The following is an 18,689-nucleotide window of genomic DNA, read 5'->3' as shown; positions in this document are numbered from 1 at the left end:
TAGCAGACAATCAATCCTTTTTCTGTACAAAAAAAAAAAAATGCAAAAAAAATGAGAGCCAAATATTACTGGTTCTACAAGCCCTACATATGAAATAGTAAAAATCATTTACCGTAGATACTCGCTTATAAGTCGGAAGTTTGGGAGTAAAATTCAGAATCCAGAGAGGGGTACCGACTTATAAGCGAGATCCCGAGACCAGAGGAAAAATCCAATCCGTAGATACTCGAGTATAAGTGGATCCGCTTATAAGTCGGATGCCCTTTTCAGCTTTGAAATCTAAGGATTCAGTCTTGACCCACCTATAAGTCGGTTTAAATTGGGACTTTTTTTTTTGCAGCAGAAAGTAACTGATCATCGGCAAAATCAAGAAATTAAATTGAAATTCATGTAGATTGAATGAATGTTTGTTTCTTTTAAAGAAGTACATAGAATTGATGTTCATCCTGATAATTTATTCTGTCGATAATAATAAAGATGTATTCATGCCTTTGTTTTTAATGAATAAATTTATTCAAAATTATTTAAACAAGTGAAACTGCGAGCTACTGCTCACTGATGATACCACCGCCGCAAGTGGATAATATTAATAGTGTAAAAATATGCAAGTGTTCAGTAAACAGGAAGTTGTCGAGTGATGAATCTGAAAATGCATCACACGGTATAGCTGACTTATAAAAATCCTGAAACCAAATTTCAGAAATCCTTGTATTGTAGTTCCTGAGAAAAATGTGACGAAAATTTTTAACTTGGTTATCATGTGTAAAATCATACAAGTGTTCGGTAAACAGGAAGTTGTCAAGTGATGAATCTGAAAACGCATCACACGGTATGGCTGACATATATAAATGTTGATACCAAATTACAGAAGGGGTGAATGTGTAGTTCCTGAGAAAAATGTGACGAAAGTTTCATGGGACGGACTGACAGACGGACTGATGGACGGACAGACAGAGGTAAAACAGTATACCCCCCCTTTTTTTAAAGCGGGGGTATAAAAATGCATATGAATAATTTCCCACCATCGTTTGTAAATACATTCATTGATTCTAGTAACATACAATGGTTAATAAGATTTATATTCTACATCCAAATATTTTATATTTTACTGAAAATCTTTAAGTAGATCTTAATTAAATGCACAAGACTAACCAAAGATTGCTACTACAACCAGACCACCAATGAAGATCAGGAATAAAAGACAACAGATAATATCTGTGCATGATCTGTAATAAATAAGTATAAAAATCAAGATTAACAGAAATTAAATATATATATATACATACATCAACTGTAGTATATGAAAAGGCAGATCAGGAAAGAGAAAAAACAAATACATGTAGCTGTATATAACTTTTAAAGATTGCAAGATTAACATACATGTCTTTCATATATGTTTTTCATAAACTGCTTTGTTATAAATTATGCATTAGTTTTTTAATTGAATTGTTTAATATTTTTCATGTCAGGGCATTATATAGACGACCATAAGGGTTTTTCTGGTTGTTGAATACTGTACTGTTGCCGATAATTGCTTACATCCACTTCATTTAAAATTTGGTGGATGTCTCATTGGCAATAATACCACATCTCCTTATTCTTAGTTAAAGACAAGTCACTAATAAATACCTGCAGAGACCTAGACTATAATAAATTTAAATGAAATTACTAAATGTACAGACCTGTTCAGATATTGTGAATGTCACAACCTTAATTATCTTAAATATTATAATTCAATGTTAAAAATTAACAAAATTGCCCACAGTATAAAATGGGTCAAATGTGCTCTAGATTAAAACAGGGGTTTCAGAGAATTATTTTAAAGTTTTTTGGAAAAGGTTGCAATCACTACCTCTGCCCCTTTCCCCTTTTAATAAAAAGTATGTAAACCTTGTAGGCATGCCCATATCAAACTCAAACTGCAGCGGTCATTGGCTATATTTATGAGAGAGAACCATTTCAAAGATCACTATACTGAGATTGCTTTTATTAGTAACAGCAATCATATTTGATGATGGATTGTATACTGTGGATTCAAAATTGGGTATTTTTTTTACAAATAATTTTTGTGATTTAACAAAATGTTAATGTTTCATTGGTACCCAACATTTGGTTTTGTTATCTCTTCCTATCCATGCAACTGAAAACTTGTAATTTGTGGGTTCCTTAATTCTTAATTTGCCTCTACTCATGAAAAGTGAGCCTCAAGAAATATAAGGAATCCACAATTAACTGATAACAATGGTTTGAATTACAGACAACAGTTCCTAGATCCTCAATGTGTTTTCTTTGAGTTGTGCTATTAAAATACCGGTTCTAAAGATATTTATTTTTTGGTTTTTCCTATTGCCAAAATTTACACTTTTTCAGATATTGTTTCATATGCACTATGATTTATATATGGGTCTTGTTAATTGTTGACAGTAACCTACAGTTGTTAATTTCTATGTCATCTGGGGTTGAAGTTATAAAACTTTGCTCAGTGCTCAGAGCACAAAAATCGTGCCCGAAGATTCATCTGAAAATTGCAGGACAGATAGATATTGACTTGATAAACAATTTTACCCCATATCAGATTTGCTCTAAATGCTTTGGTTTCAGAGTTATAAGCCAAAATATACATTTTCCCCTATGTTCTATTTTTAGCCATGGCGGCCATCTTAGTTTGTTCGGTGGGTCACAGGACACATTTTTTAAACAAGATACCCCAATGATGATTGTGGCTAAGTATGCTTAAATTTGGCCCAGTAGTTTCAGCGGAGAAGATTTTTGTAAAAGTTAAGGATGACGGACGACAGACGACAGACGACAGACTACGATGGACGACGGATGCCAATTTATGAGAAAAGCTCACATGGCTTTTTGGGCCAGTTGAGCTAAAAACACACCCCTGTTTTAGTTACAAAGAACCATAACTCAAAAAGTTTTATCTTATTTTAACCAAAAAGTATACAGATTGTTTACCCATCATAAGAAATAACTATTTTAAGTTTCATGAAATTTGGATATTAAAGTCATTCTCAAGTTACGGTGCGACATGTTTTCGACGGACAGACAACATTTGTATACCATAATATGACTTGTCAAAATTTTGATGAGGGTATAAAAACTATCTCGAAAGTTTTATGACTTCAAGGCCCTGGAGTATGTTTCACAGAAATACTTGACTAAGATTGATCGTAAGTCATGAACAATTCAGTATAATTGTGATCTGTGAATCTTAGTCCTAAGTGTTTTTGTGAAACGGACTCTGGGTCTCTACTGGCAAGTTGTCTCATTTCTCATTTATACCACATCTTCTTCTTTTTATGTAAAAATTTGAAACCCAGACGAAAATATACAATCTATTGTACTAAGCTACCAATTACTACACAAAGGAGTTTTTGGATTCAACAAATCATCTTCTACATACCTGTTTTTGATTGGCCCTTTGAAGTTTGGATCATACTTTAAGGGAGTTCCTGCAAATAGAAAATTATATCATTTGAAATACCATTGCAAATATTCTGAAAATTACAGCCCATGTCAGATTTTCTCTTTTTAAAGGTTTTTTTCAAATTAATAGACGAAACTTGCATTTTATCCCTATGTTCTTAATTTTCATCCATATCCCCATCTTGGTTAACGTTGGCAGTTGGGATCTTTTGACACATTTTTCAAACATGGTACCCCAATAATGATTGTGGCAAAGGTTTTTATATTTTGACCCAGTTGTTTCAGGGTAGATGGTTTTAGTAAGAGGTAACACCACCAAGTGATAAGTTAAAAAGCTCAATGGGCCTTTTTGGTCCATTTTTTGGCAAATTCAAAAAAAAACTAGAGGCTCTCAAGAGCCTGTATCGCTCACCTGATTCTACTTGGGTTTTTGAAATCATATAAAAAAATATAAAATTTGGCTAAAAGTAACAACACTTGGCCAGCACCTCATAAGGATAGGAACATTCATGCTATGTTTGATTTCATTCAATTCAGTGATTCTTTAGAAGAAGACTTTTGTATGCATTTCCCATAGGGTCCTATGTTAAACTAAGTCCCCCGCTGGCAGCCATCCTGGATAATGGATCGGCTACAAAGTAACAACACTTGGTCAACACCTTATAAGGAACATTCATGCCATGTTTGGTTTCATTCCATTCAGTGGTTCTCTAAAAGAAGACATTTGTATATATTTCCCATAGGGTCCTATGTAAAACTAAGTCCCCCGCTGGCGGCCATCTTGGATGATGGATCGGCTACAAAGTAACAACACTTGGTCAACACCTCATAAGGAACATTCATGCTATGTCTGGTTTCATTCCATTCAGTGGTTCTCTAAAAGAAGACATTTGTATATATTTCCCTTAGGGTCCTATGTTAAACTAAGTCCTCCGCTGGCGGCCATCTTGGATGATGGATCGGCTACAAAGTAACAACACTTGGTCAGCACCTTTAAGGAACATTCATGCCATGTTTGGTTTCATTCCATTCAGTGGTTCTCTAAAAGAAGTCATTTGCATGCATTTCCCATAGGGTCCTATGTTAAACTAAGTCTCCTGCTGGTGGCCATCTTGGATAATGGATCGGCTACAAAGTAACAACACTTGGTCAACACCTCATAAGGAACATTCATGCCATGTTTGGTTTCATTCCATTCAGTGGTTCTCTAAAAGAAGACATTTGTATATATTTCCCATAGGGTCCTATGTTAAACTAAGTCCCCCGCTGGTGGCCATCTTGGATGATGGATCGACTACAAAGTAACAACACTTGGTCAGCACCTCATAAGGAACATTGATGCCATGTTTGATTTTATTTCATTCAGTGGTTCTCTAAAAGAAGACATTTGTATATATTTCCCATAGGGTCCTATGTTAAACTAAGTCCCCCACTGGTGGCCATCTTGGATGATGGATCGGCTACAAAGTAACAACACTTGGTCAGCACCTGATAAGGAACATTCATGCCATGTTTGGTTTCATTCCATTCAGTGGTTCTCTAAAAGAAGTCATTTGTATGCATTTCCCATAGGGTGCTATGTTAAACTAAGTCCCCTGTTGGCGGCCATCTTGGATGATGGATCAGCTTCAAAGTAACAACACTTGGTCAACACCTCATAAGGCACATTGATGCCATGTTTGGTTTCATTCCATTCAGTGGTTCTCTAAAAGAAGACATTTGTATATATTTCCCATAGGGTCCTATGTTAAACTAAGTCCTCCCCTGGCGGCCATCTTGGATGATGGATCGGCTACAAAGTAACAACACTTGGTCAGCACCTCATAAGGAACATTCATGCCATGTTTGGTTTCATTCCATTCAGTGGTTCTCTAAAAGAAGTCATTTGTATGCATTTCCCATAGGGTCCTATGTTAAACTAAGTCCCCCGCTGGCGGTCATCTTGGATGATGAATCGGCTACAAAGTAACAACACTTGGTCAGCACCTGATAAGGAACATTCATGCCATGTTTGGTTTCATTCCATTCAGTGGTTCTCTAAAAGAAGTCATTTGTATGCATTTCCCATAAGGTCCTATGTTAAACTAAGTCCTCCGCTGGCGGCCATCTTGGATGATGGATCGGCTACAAAGTAACAACACTTGGTCAGCACCTCATAAGGAACATTGATGCCATGTTTGGTTTCATTCCATTCAGTGGTTCTCTAAAAGAAGACATTTGTATATATTTCCCATAGGGTCCTATGTTAAACTAAGTCCCCCCACTGGCAGCCATCTTGGATGATGGATCGGCTACAAAGTAACAACACTTGGTCAGCACCTGATAAGGAACATTCATGCCATGTTTGGTTTCATTCCATTCAGTGTTTCTCTAAAAGAAGTCATTTGTATGCATTTCCCATAGGGTGCTATGTTAAACTAAGTCCCCTGCTGGCGGCCATCTTGGATGATGGATCAGCTTCAAAGTAACAACACTTGGTCAACACCTCATAAGGAACATTGATGCCATGTTTGGTTTCATTCCATTCAGTGGTTCTCTAAAAGAAGACATTTGTATATATTTCCCATAGGGTCCTATGTTAACTAAGTCCTCCGCTGGCGGCCATCTTGGATGATGGATCGGCTACAAAGTAACAACACTTGGTCAGCACCTCATAAGGAACATTCATGCCATGTTTGGTTTCATTCCATTCAGTGGTTCTCTAAAAGAAGTCATTTGTATGCATTTCCCATAGGGTCCTATGTTAAACTAAGTCCCCCGCTGGCGGTCATCTTGGATGATGGATCGGCTACAAAGTAACAACACTTGGTCAGCACCTGATAAGGAACATTCATGCCATGTTTGGTTTCATTCCATTCAGTGGTTCTCTAAAAGAAGTCATTTGTATGCATTTCCCATAGGGTCCTATGTTAAACCTATGTTAAACTAAGTCCCCTGCTGGCGGCCATCTTGGATGATGGATCGGCTACAAAGTAACAACACTTGGTCAGCACCTCATAAGGAACATTCATGCCATGTTTGGTTTCATTCCATTCAGTGGTTCTCTAGAAGAAGTTCAAAATGTAAAATGTTAACAATGACGACGACGACGGACGACGGACGCCAAGTGGTGAGAAAAGCTCACTTGGCCCTTCGGGCCAGGTGAGCTAAAAAAAGGGAGAAAACAAAGATTTTGCTCTCAATGTCGATACTGTCTATAGATTGTAAACAGCATGTGTCAAGGTTTCATACAATTCCATGAGGGTTTGAAAATATTATCAATGTTTAAAAAAAAAATTGTACAAGTAACTTTTTGTTGACAATGGAGACAATTTAGGCTGGAATGTAAGAGTGTCTTGCATCGAAACCATAAAAGGTTACAGGCTCGAAAAAAGGGAGAAAAGTATAGGAAGGAAGTGCTTCAGAGTTGAAAACCCAGCTACCATTTAGTTTCAACTTTTTTTCTATAGCTTTTAGCCTTTATTATGACGTTTTCACTTTTCATAAATAGCAAGCAGCTTATAAATACAATACTGCTCAGTTATTTTATGTACAATCAAATGATTGATTGATTGTTGGTGTTTTAACACCATTCGTGGCGGCCAGTTTATATTGATGAAGGAAGTTGGAGTGACCCGAGAAAACCACTGACCTTTGCTAGGAAAACTGAAAATCCTAGTCAATAAAGATTAGAGTCGAGTGCACCTGCTTGAGCAGGGTTTAAACTAACAACCTCAGTGTTGACTGCTCAGTTATTTTATGTACAATCAAATGATTGATTGATTAATTGTTTGTGTTTTAATGCCATTTTTGAGCGTCACTTTTGGGCTATTTCGTGACAGCCAGTTTATATTTGTGAAGGAAGTTGGAGTGACCCGAGAAAACCACTGACCTTTGATATGACAAATGATAATCCTAGTCAATTTAGACTGGAGTCTAGTGCACCTGCTTGAGCAGAGTTTAAACTCACAACCTCAGTGTTGACTGGCTAGTAATAACAGTAGTAGAACTACTAAGACCACTTGAACACCAAGGCTCCTCCAATTAAAATTCTCCAAGTGTGATATATAAAATCTCTCACCATATATTTGGTCTGCCTCATCCAAATTTTTTGAATCTATCTCATCTACACTATCATGATTAATTGAAGGTCTCCTGTCTACATTGTTAATTTCAAATTCATCTGCATTATTTTCCATGTTTTCCTTATCATCAAAGGTTAAAATTTAACTTAAAATCATTGCTTCATCACATTAAATATACACATAAATTCCCACCATCATCCACTATGAATAGCATCTATATAACCTCTAATTTTAATTTAAGTTGACCAACAAAAATGTTGACTTCCTTTTGAAAAAGTAGATAAAAAACGACAATTAAATAAAAAAACACTTTTAAAACTTAGTTACTCCTTCCTGTCACTCAATGTTTTTTATAAGTACATGTTGTTGAAAAAGATACAAATACACTGAAAAACCTTCATTACTTATATCAATAGAGTACTGTATTTCCTCTACGTTATGATCTACATCAGAAATATGTTACATACATTTTTTGATCTTATAAATATGTTACATTTCCTATTCATAGAAATTAGTAATATTTATTTATTTCACATTAATCACTTTCAATCCCAGTTCTTAGAAAGTAGCCCTTAAATGACTTAATGTATGATTGATTTTTTGCCAAATGTCTCGTTGGAAAGTTCATAGTTCAATTAGTTCATACTGTTTGACATTTAAAAAAAAAAAAGAGGAACACTGAATTTATTTTCAGGCAATCTAATATATGATCTCAAAAATTCTTTCTTATTTCCTGCAAATTTTTGAACCAATAATGAGCCCCAAATTTATAAGATTTTAGAAGATTTTAAAACAATGAAGCAAAATTTAGACAGAAAAAAAAACACAATGAAAAACTCAGATGTTCAATGAAAAATAAATTACCAAACGGACACAAAAAGCATAATATACCTTTACTTCAGAAGTCGAGAAACTTGACTCCAAGGTTGAACTTAGGTTTTAACTGTTTTTAAATGTATCATATCAAAGCATTTGTGTGTGTTTATATAAATACATGTACAATATACATTCATTCCTTCATGTTGATTCTGAACTTTGATTCTTTTTTCTATCCTTTTGCATTTTTTGCATCATTTACTTTTACAACCGTTGAAAATTCTTCATCCAACAGGAAATTTAACTTATTTGATCTGTCCAAGGGCAATAACTCAAAAACATTCTTTGGATTCTTTTCAAATTTTGTTAAAAAAAACATATTTCTTATCACTGAACTAGTACACATTTTTTTAAGGAGCCAGCTGAAAGACGCCTCTGGGTGTGGGAGTTTCTTGCTACATTGAAGACCCATTGGTTGCCTTCAGCTGTTGTCTGCTTTACGGTGGGGTTGTTGTAGCTTTGACACATTCTCCATTTCCTTTCTTAAACTCTCCATCAAAGTCACAATTTATAAAAGTAAACCACATAAAAGCATAAAATTGAGCATGGAAATGGGGAATATGCCAAAGAGACAACAACCCGACCACAGAGCAGACAACAGCAGAAGGTCACCAACAGGTCTTCAAAGCAACGAGAAATTCTCGCACCCGGAGGCGTCCTTCAGCTGGCCCCTAAACAAATATATACTGGTTTAGTGATAATGAACACCATACTAAACTCCAAATTGTACACAAGAAACTAAGTTAAAATGATAGAAGACTAACAAAGGCCAGAGGCTCCTGACTTGGGACAGGCGCAAAAATGCGGCAGGGTTAAACATGTTTGTGAGATCTCAACCCTCCCCCTATACCTCTAGCCAATGCAGAAAAGAAACCGCATAACGAGAGGCACATTAAAATTCAGTTCAAGAGAAGTCCAAGTCTGATGTCAGAAGATGTAACCAAAGAAAATAAACAAAATGACAATAATACATAAATAACATCAGACTACTAGCAGTTAACTGACATGCCAGCTCGGACCTCAATTAAACTGATTGAAAAATTATGTCTTCATCATATGAATATCAGGCACAATCCTCCCCATGAGGGGTTTAGTATCATACCATCATAACATATATGAGAAGAAAATAACCCGTGTCATGCCAACAACTGGTTTATTAAGAATAAATGTGTTTAGTTCCGATGCAAAGACCCTATAAGAGATTCAATATTAACGCCAAAATATGCAATCTTTATAATGACCTGACAACAGTATCGTAACTATATCCCTTATTAATAAGTCTATTTAAAGGTTTTGTCAGCTTCTGAGGTGAATACTGACATTTTTGTGCTTTATAAAGAATATTTCCATAAAAAATTGGATGTGAAATACCTGAACGTATAAGAAGTCTGCATGTTGACCTATATTTAAGAATGATGTCCTTATACCGATGATAAAATTTAGTAAATGTTTTGACTAGTTTGTGATATCTAAAACCCTGGTGTAATAATTTTTCAGTAATACATAAATTTCTCTCGTTAAAATCTAAAACATTGTTACATACACAAGCAAATCGTACAAGTTGAGATATATAAACTCTGTAAGATGGTGACAAGGGAACGTCACCATCTAAAAATGGATAATTAACGATAGGAAATGAGAAATCATCTCTTTTATCATCAATTTTATTATTAAGCTTTCCGTTAATGATATATATATCAAGATCGAAGAAAGGGCAGTGGTCATTGTTAGTATTAGCTTTATTTAAAGTAAGTTCAACAGGATAAATTTCTTTAGTATACATACTGAAGTCTTCATTATTGAGAGCTAAAATATCATCAAAATATCTAAAAGTATTATTGTATCAGATGTTGTTTTGATGGGTCTTTGCTGATTTTTGTCATAAATTGTAACTCATAGCAATACAAAAACAGGTCCGCAATGAGTGGTGCACAGTTAGTCTCCATTGGAATTCAGATAACCTGACGATATACAGAATCTCCAAAGCAAACAAAAATGTTATCTAGTAAAAATTCAAGAGCAGATATAGTATCAAAGCATGTCCAATTGACATAGTTTTTTTTGTTTATTGCTACTAAAAAATGACCTGAAAGAGTTTGAGCATATATATTCACATTCTGACTTTTTAAATGCCTATTTAATTAGGTGTGTGATTTTTGTCGAGCCTTCGACTTTAGTCGAAAAAGCGAGACTAAGCGATCCTACATTCCGTCGTCGTCGGCGTCGTCGGCGGCGTCAACAAATATTCACTCTGTGGTTAAAGTTTTTGAAATTTTAATAACTTTCTTAAACCATACTGGATTTCTACCAAACTTGAACAGAAGCTTCTTTATGATCATAAGATAGTATCCAGAAGTAAATTTTGTAAAAATAAAATTCCATTTTTTCCGAATTTTACTTATAAATGGACTTAGTTTTTCTGCGGGGAAACATTACATTCACTCTGTGGTTAAAGTTTTTAAAATTTTAATAACTTACTTAAACTATCCTGGGTTTTTACCAAACTTGGACAGAAGATTGTTTATGATCATAAGATAGTATCCAGAAGTAAATTTATTAAAAAAATAAATCCATTTTTTCCATATTTTACTTTTAAATGGACATAGTTTTTCTGCGGGGGAACATTTCATTCACTCTGTGGTTAAAGTTTTTAAAATTTTAATAACTTTCTTAAACTATCCTGGGTTTGTACCAAACTTGGACAGAAGCTTAATAATGATCATAAAATAGTATCCAGAAGTAAATTTTGTTAAATAATAAATAGATTTTCTTCCAGTTAATAAAATTGAGAATGGAAATGGGGAATGTATCAAAGAGACAACAACCCGACCATAGAAAAAACAACAGTGGAAGGTCATCAACAGGTCTTCAATGTATTGAGAAATTCCCGCACCCAGAGGTGTCCTTTAGCTGGCCCCTAAACAAATATATAGTCCAGTGATAATGAACGCCATACTAATTTCCAAATAGTACACAAGAAACTAAAATTAAAATAATACAAGACTAACAAAGACCAGAGGCTCCTGACTTGGGACAGGCGCAAAAATGTGGCAGGGTGAACCATACATACATGTACAGTCTGCAGTTGTTATTAAAACATTTATTAGATTCATAAACTATCCTGAATTTTAACCAAACTTGGACAGAAGATTGTATCAAAAGGAATATTTTATTGATTTTTTTCCTCATTTTTGTTGAGTCTGCGATTTACAGCAAAAGTAGGCGAGACACTGGGTTCCGCGGAACCCTTACCAATTTTTTTCTTAATGAGAATGTGAGGCAATGTGGTATATAGGGTAGAAAAATCAAAACTTTGAACAGATTCAAAATCACCAATATAAGCATGCAATTTATCAAGTACTTCTAACGAGTTTTTGACACCCCAAAAGTAATTAATTCCACAATTTCGAAGGCTTTATTTGAACAATTATTATCAGGTTTTTGATTGTACCAAGTGTACTGGTAAGAAGAATACCGTAGATAATTTAGTAGTGGAACAATGGCTTGAAGACGAAATAAATCTATATTTGTAAGGTGTTTTGTGTAGTTTTGGAAGCCAATACATAGTTGGGACTTTCATTGTTTTTGGTTCTGCTTGTAAAGCGGTAGCTAAAAGTTTATGTTTGTTACAGGTGTCGTTTTCTGAAAATGGAGTCAGTTGGAATGTTGGTGAATTGGTGATTTCTTTTTGTAGAACCTCAATGTAAAATTTACGTCAAACAATAATAATATTATTAGCAGCTTTATCAGCCAGGACAAAAACAAATGCCTTGGCTAGTTCTTTTAGTTTATGTTTGATACGAGGAATAGGTTTATTGTGGTTATTTTTAAAAGTAAAATGTTCTTTAAAATGTTGGAATACGTATATCAACAATGTTTATTACTGAATTAGAAAAAGAGTCCAAAGATTTTTTGTCAGCTTTTTCCCGTTTTATCCATTTCAAACAGTAAGTACGGAGTGAGTCGTGGATGATATCAAGACACTCATTCCAATTAATAGATGAAGGGGGACGATATTTAGGTCCTTTACTGAGGAATGATTTCAACTCTCGGTCTTGAAGGATGTTAAGATCTCCTGTTATAACATGGGAAATGGGTCCATAAATGTATTTGGAATTACTGCAATTACATGAAGTAGGTGTATTTTCAGATATTAACATCTTTACAAAATTGGCTATAATTAAACACAAATTTCCGGGTAGATTTCTTGTAAATATAACAAATAAGAGGGAGCTCAGTATTATCAAATTATCCAGGAATTTGTTCTTTAACAGAATGGTCGTTAAAAATACCAGCAATATTAACAAAATCAAAACCTTAATTGACATACTTTATTTCAATAAAATGTTTTTTATGATCTTCAGGACGATCAATTTTAGGAAACAGTTTAGAATAACAATATGCCATTATAATTTGAACAATTTCATACTTAGGACTGCTATATGAAATTGTGTTGCAATCCTCTATTTTATTTAACTTTTAATCGGTAATGAACAGAGCTTTGTTAACAGATAATGTCTGCCATTGTTTTTCGAAATAGAAATTAGCTCCGAAATATTGGTATGATTTGTCCGAAATTTTCTTTGATTGTGATTTTTTCTACGCCATGAAAGCGTTTTTTTTTAACAGTTTTAGAAACAATATCCAAAATGTTAACAGAATTGGTTCTTGATATATTGCCAATTCCCATGATATTATCATAGAGACCAAGAGGGTAGACTGTCTGTAATTTTTTAATCAAATTTAATTCAATTATTTTCCGTGACCGTACAAACTTTGAATGAGATTCACCAGGCTGCTTATTTACTACTTCCAAAGGTTGAACTGCTAAATAAACATATAAGAAGTCTGCATGTTGAGCTATATTTACGAATGATGTCCTTATACCGATGATAAAATTTAGTAAATGTTTTGACTAGTTTGTGATATCATTAATTTCTCTCGTTAAAATCTAAAACATTGTTACATACATGAGGGAATCGTACAAGTTGAGATATATAAACACCGTAAGATGGTGACAAGGGAATGTTGATATTATATGAATATAAACTCTTTATTTTTTACCTAAGTTTTGTGTAGTAATTCCAATAGGGAACATATTTACATTTTTGTAATTAAACATTTTTAAATGTTTCCGCCTTTGGCTTTCTTTGGTTTCTCTATTTTTATAACCTACATGGTTATTATATTCGACAAGTAATTTTCCCGATTATTCAGATATTATACATTTAGATTCTTGGTAATGTTAGTACTATAATTTGACTTTAATACTGGCACACTACATCAGTACCAGGACGACATAAACCCCTTCCTAGTCGATAACACTTTATTCTATTTATTAACTGTGCCTTTCACCAGTCATTTCTCTTACCACTTTTTGCTGCATGCGAAGAGGGAAAGAAGCAGATTCCAAATGTTCAAATCTTTGGATTGGTTTGGCCAGGAATAAAAAGTATATCTGCCAGCATTTGAATTGAACACCCTACTTAAAAGTCTACGAAAGATAAAGGTTTAACATACAAAATTATGATGCTATATGAGGTGTGTGCATAAATTATATAAAAAGTTGCTATTTGAGGGATTCTTTAAAAGCTTCCTAAATTCATTGACCTATATATATTTATATTTCACACTGCCTTTTTTCTGGGAGCAAAGTTGTAAATCTTATTTCAACCCTATCCTTTAATTCCACATATTTTGAGCTGATAAATAAAATTAATGTTTAGTACAAACACAACACCTGTCAATAATGGTTTTCTTTAATGTAATAAAATATGTGTTACAACCTATATTATTGGAACATTCTTAGCTGATATGGGGATTGTAAAACCATATAGGTACATGTATGATTATCAAACAGGTGAAGAAGAAAAATAAATTGCACCTGCTGATACATATACATGTACATAACCCCAATGCATACAACAAAATTCAAATTATTGGCAGGTAAAGGATAATAAATGTATTTTTAACACTTCCTTGTAGATAACAAATATTTCTGTGAGATTGAATCAATACAACTCATTTATAATGCTTAAATAAAGAAGACAACCAAGTTGTCTACCCTTAGTGTTTATAAATTGTCACATTTCTTCAATTATTTCCCTTTGATTAAGCTAAATGATCCTACTAATTAAGTGATCTATTTTGTTGGCAATGATTAAATACTTTGGGTTCATTTATTTTTGTAGGTACCAGTTTTTGAGGATTACAGGAATTTCAAAATGGTATTTTCAAGGATACTTGATTTCATATTTTCGTACCTGTCTGAATACATTCCTAAATAAAATACATACAATGTTGAACCTTTAAATTTGTGGTTGACTTATATCAAAATGACTCAAACAGACCCACAAAAACCCAGGAACCCCAATAAACATGTACAGCCCTGTAAAGGCATTTTTTTAACTTCAATTGTTAAAAAAAAATTGTATTTATAGCTAAATGTTTAAAGGGGCACTAGCTGTTAAATTTATGGTCACTGATTTGACTCAAATTCTTGTATTTGATTTATAACAATGTAAAACATTTATCCAAACTATCAAAAGTCTTAAATAAATAGTTTACAGAGCATGGGGTAGATAATATATAGGTTCATTTCGTGTGTATTTTAGTTCAGACGCCATCTAATTAATTGTCGATTTGACCTCAGATAACCATATAAGCAATGTAAACATAAATAAAGATATGAATAGATTAAATCAACATGTGCAATCGGATTTTTATAGGTCTGTTTGATTTGATTTTATTGATTAAAAATAGATTTTTCTCATTGTTTTTAACCGTATAAGAATGATTTATGTGCATTGAATTAGTAATCAAATGATTTACCATAGTTTCATTTTCATTGTTGACATTCTTTTTCTTTAAATAACCAGTACACGTACAATGCATGCGTTGTCAATCTCTAGCTAGGGGTTAAATTGAAGTTCACATGAATACGGATTTAAAGAGGTCAACTCATTCACTTGCAAGTGAATCAGTAATTATCAATGTTTTCTTCGCTTAATTTGACAAAATTGAACCATTTTGGCTGCAAAAAGCAAATTGTTATTTCACTATTTCACTTTCATTATTGATTGAAGAGAAAAAAATCAAACTTTAGATTTTTTATATATCTCGTAGCTAGTGCCCCTTTAAAATTCGAATGTACTGTTATAAGGAAAATTGTATATAATTATCTACTTCATATACAAGTACAAAAAAATATTAGCCTCAAATAAAAAAAAGATTTCATTTTCCCCTAATTTTTTTTTTGTAGAAATAAGTCTAGGTTTTCGAGCATTTTTTGTGAATTAATATATTGAGCTCCTTTTAACTCCTTGATCTTAAGTTGTTTTTTTTTGGAAAGTAAAGAAAATGATATACAAAGAATATTTTAGCAAAATCATCATGGATAAGAAGGATTTTTCAGAGAGATAATAAGTGGCAGAGTATTTTGATGTCTGATATTAATAAAAATAAACTTTTAAAAAGTGGTGTTCAGTATATCAAACTTAAACTGCATTTCAACGCTATGTTCTATTTAAAGCCATGTCGGCCATCTTGGTTACCGTACATTTTTAAACAATATACTCTAGTGATGATTGTGGCCATTTTGGTTAAATTTGGCCTGGTAGATTCAGAGGAGAAGATTTTTGTAAAAGTCAATGGACGATGGACAACAGACGACAAGTGATGAGAAAAGTTGACTTGGCCCTTTGGGCCAGGTGTGAGCAACAAATCAAAGAGACATCTTGCGAAACCTCAAAACAGGTTTTGAAATTTGGTGGAAGAAGAAGCAAAAAAATCAGAACAAATACAATAGGTCTTTCAACAGAAAAGTGGAAAGACCTAATAAACATGGAATTTATTACAAATTTCAAGCACAAGAATTTATGCAAATTCCATAATTAAAAATAATTCCAATAATAGCTAGCCTGTTATCTGTTAATTAAGAGGTTACTCCACAGGGGCAGAGCAGACAAATATTCCCCATGAGCATGTTATAATCATATTCTTGACCAATAAATTTCCAATCCAAAATTCCCACAAAAATAAAAGACAAATTCCAAGGTCTAGAAAAAGGTCCTTCTGCCCCTCTATTGTACACATCAGGACAGTAACCTTTGGTACATGACTGCAATAATACAATTATTTGTACCTTCATCTCATTATTATTCTACGGCTTATCTACAAAGAAACAGCTGTCGGTTTTCATGAATTAACTAGATTTCTTTCAACCTTCTTTTGTGAAATAAATGAAAAGGAAATTACAATATCACATAAGTTGTTATTGAAGGTGACGAATCATATCTAGTATGCCTAGAATTTACAAGGACTAATAAGTACAAAATGACAGATGCTGGACTGACAATATTTATACATGAGCTGGACTGACAATACTTATACATGAGCTGGACTGACAATACTTATACATGAGCTGGACTGACAATACTTATACATGAGCTGGACTGACAATACTTATACAGATGCTGGACTGACAATACTTATACAGATGCTGGACTGACAATACTTATACATGAGCTGGACTGACAATACTTATACATGAGCTGGACTGACAATACTTATACATGAGCTGGACTGACAATACTTATACAGATGCTGGACTGACAATACTTATACAGATGCTGGACTGACAATATTTATACATGAGCTGGACTGACAATACTTATACATGAGCTGGACTGACAATACTTATACATGAGCTGGACTGACAATACTTATACATGAGCTGGACTGACAATACTTATACACGACTTTCTGCATCTTTTGCTATCACCATCAAAGATCTTTAGAAAGTTTAAGAACAACAGATGAAGGACAATGAAGTGATTATAAAAGCTTTATAATACAGCATTTCTGTCAGATGAGGTATAAAAATAATGTTGTCTGAATTAGTAAAACAACTGCATTAACAAAATACAGATTTTGTTTAAGAAAATGTTTAAAATATATTAAGTTATCCTCCTCTTATTGTTCATTCATTCATTAGTACTCCCATCCCTATTTCACATGCACTAAATAAGTAGACTTACCAGTGGCGGATCCAGAAATTTTCATAAAGTGGGGGACCACTGACTGACCTAAGAGGGGGCCCGCTCCAGTCACGCTTCAGTGATTCCCTATATAAGCAACCAAATTTTTTCCCAAAAAGGGGCCCCCCACTAAATCCGCCTCTGCTTACAGTTTAAGGACAAATTTTCACCTGTCCCATGTTCCCTTTTTTTAAAACATCATCAAAAACTTATTTGTGATGGGATTTTAAAGAAATTTGGAAACCTAAACTCACAAATGTATGTGTGCATTTTTTTATGGTTATTACAAAATACAGTCAATACTAAGTTATCATTATTTATAAGATCACCAATGGGTCTTCAACACTATATTTGCTATACAAATATTGGAATAAAATGTACTTTTTCCTCTATAGTAATATATTTTTTTTGTGTAGAAACTCACATTTCTCTATAAGTATAAATCATAAATATATTTATGACAGAGAAAAAATATCATTCAATTTGGGGCCATAGTTATTTTATTTTTAGTTTTACGAATCCGCCGACCCTAACTTTTGCCGAATTGGAAAAAAAATAAAATTGAAAAACGACAATTTTTTTTTAATTTTTTTTCCGCCCGCCGCAGTGCTTTGTTGTAAAAATAAAATAATTTGGTTTTTAGTTGTATTTTTTTATCCGCTTGAAAGAATAGGAATTTATGCTTAGCCATCGATGTTAGAAAGGACTTGAATGTTTTTGGCCACCATGGTGCGGTGGTTCCGTATATAGTTGGTTTTGATTTTGAACTTGCAGTAATCAAAAACAAAGTAAAAGGGGAGTCTGATACATCTATTGGCCAAATGTGTATCAAGACAAAGTCATTGTCAGGGAATCCTTGTCCTGTGAAAGTCTGATGGAGGTAACTTATTATCATTTATGCAGGTATGTATTTTTAAATTAGAATTTCATCAAGATGAAAAGAAATTCTTAAATATGAAAGTATGCAACATTTGTGTGTTGGTGAAATGCATGAAAACAATATTTATAGCTGTAATTTTGTAGTAGTTTCTATCTGAGATTTTTTTTCTTATATGTGAAAAAAAAACCATATTAGTAGCAAATACTGCAATAGCAAACAGTCCATTCTGACTGAATCTTAGTTACTTCGGATAGTCTGTCCAACCTTGCCCCAGGATATCATTTGAATAATTGTCTCCTTGTTTCTTCTTTTATTTTAAATAGGTATCACACAGGTTTTCAATGATGTTTGCTTTTTTTGCAGGGACTTTGAAGACATTGCAAACAATCCTGAAAT

At 33.5% G+C, this 18,689-nt stretch overlaps 1 protein-coding gene across 4 annotated transcripts in view; it reads right to left on the bottom strand.

Annotated features, from left to right (window-relative positions):
* LOC143063037 (choline transporter-like protein 2) overlaps positions 1 to 18,689 on the bottom strand; it is a 152,273-nt gene that overhangs the window by 118,705 nt on the left and 14,879 nt on the right. For 3 of the 4 annotated variants that reach the window (XM_076234949.1, XM_076234950.1, XM_076234951.1), the window contains exons 2-3: positions 3,413 to 3,461; positions 1,153 to 1,226 (exon numbers count right to left, since the gene is read on the bottom strand). In XM_076234949.1, the coding sequence (XP_076091064.1) occupies positions 1,153 to 1,226; positions 3,413 to 3,461 (123 nt within the window). Of the gene's footprint in view, positions 1 to 1,152; positions 1,227 to 3,412; positions 3,462 to 7,495; positions 7,720 to 18,689 lie in introns of those variants that run through there. The other variant, XM_076234948.1, reaches the window with a different exon arrangement.

Source organism: Mytilus galloprovincialis, chromosome 2 (assembly GCF_965363235.1).
Source record: "Mytilus galloprovincialis chromosome 2, xbMytGall1.hap1.1, whole genome shotgun sequence".
NCBI lineage: Eukaryota > Metazoa > Mollusca > Bivalvia > Mytilida > Mytilidae > Mytilus > Mytilus galloprovincialis.
This window is presented reverse-complemented; position numbering and strand designations above follow the sequence as displayed.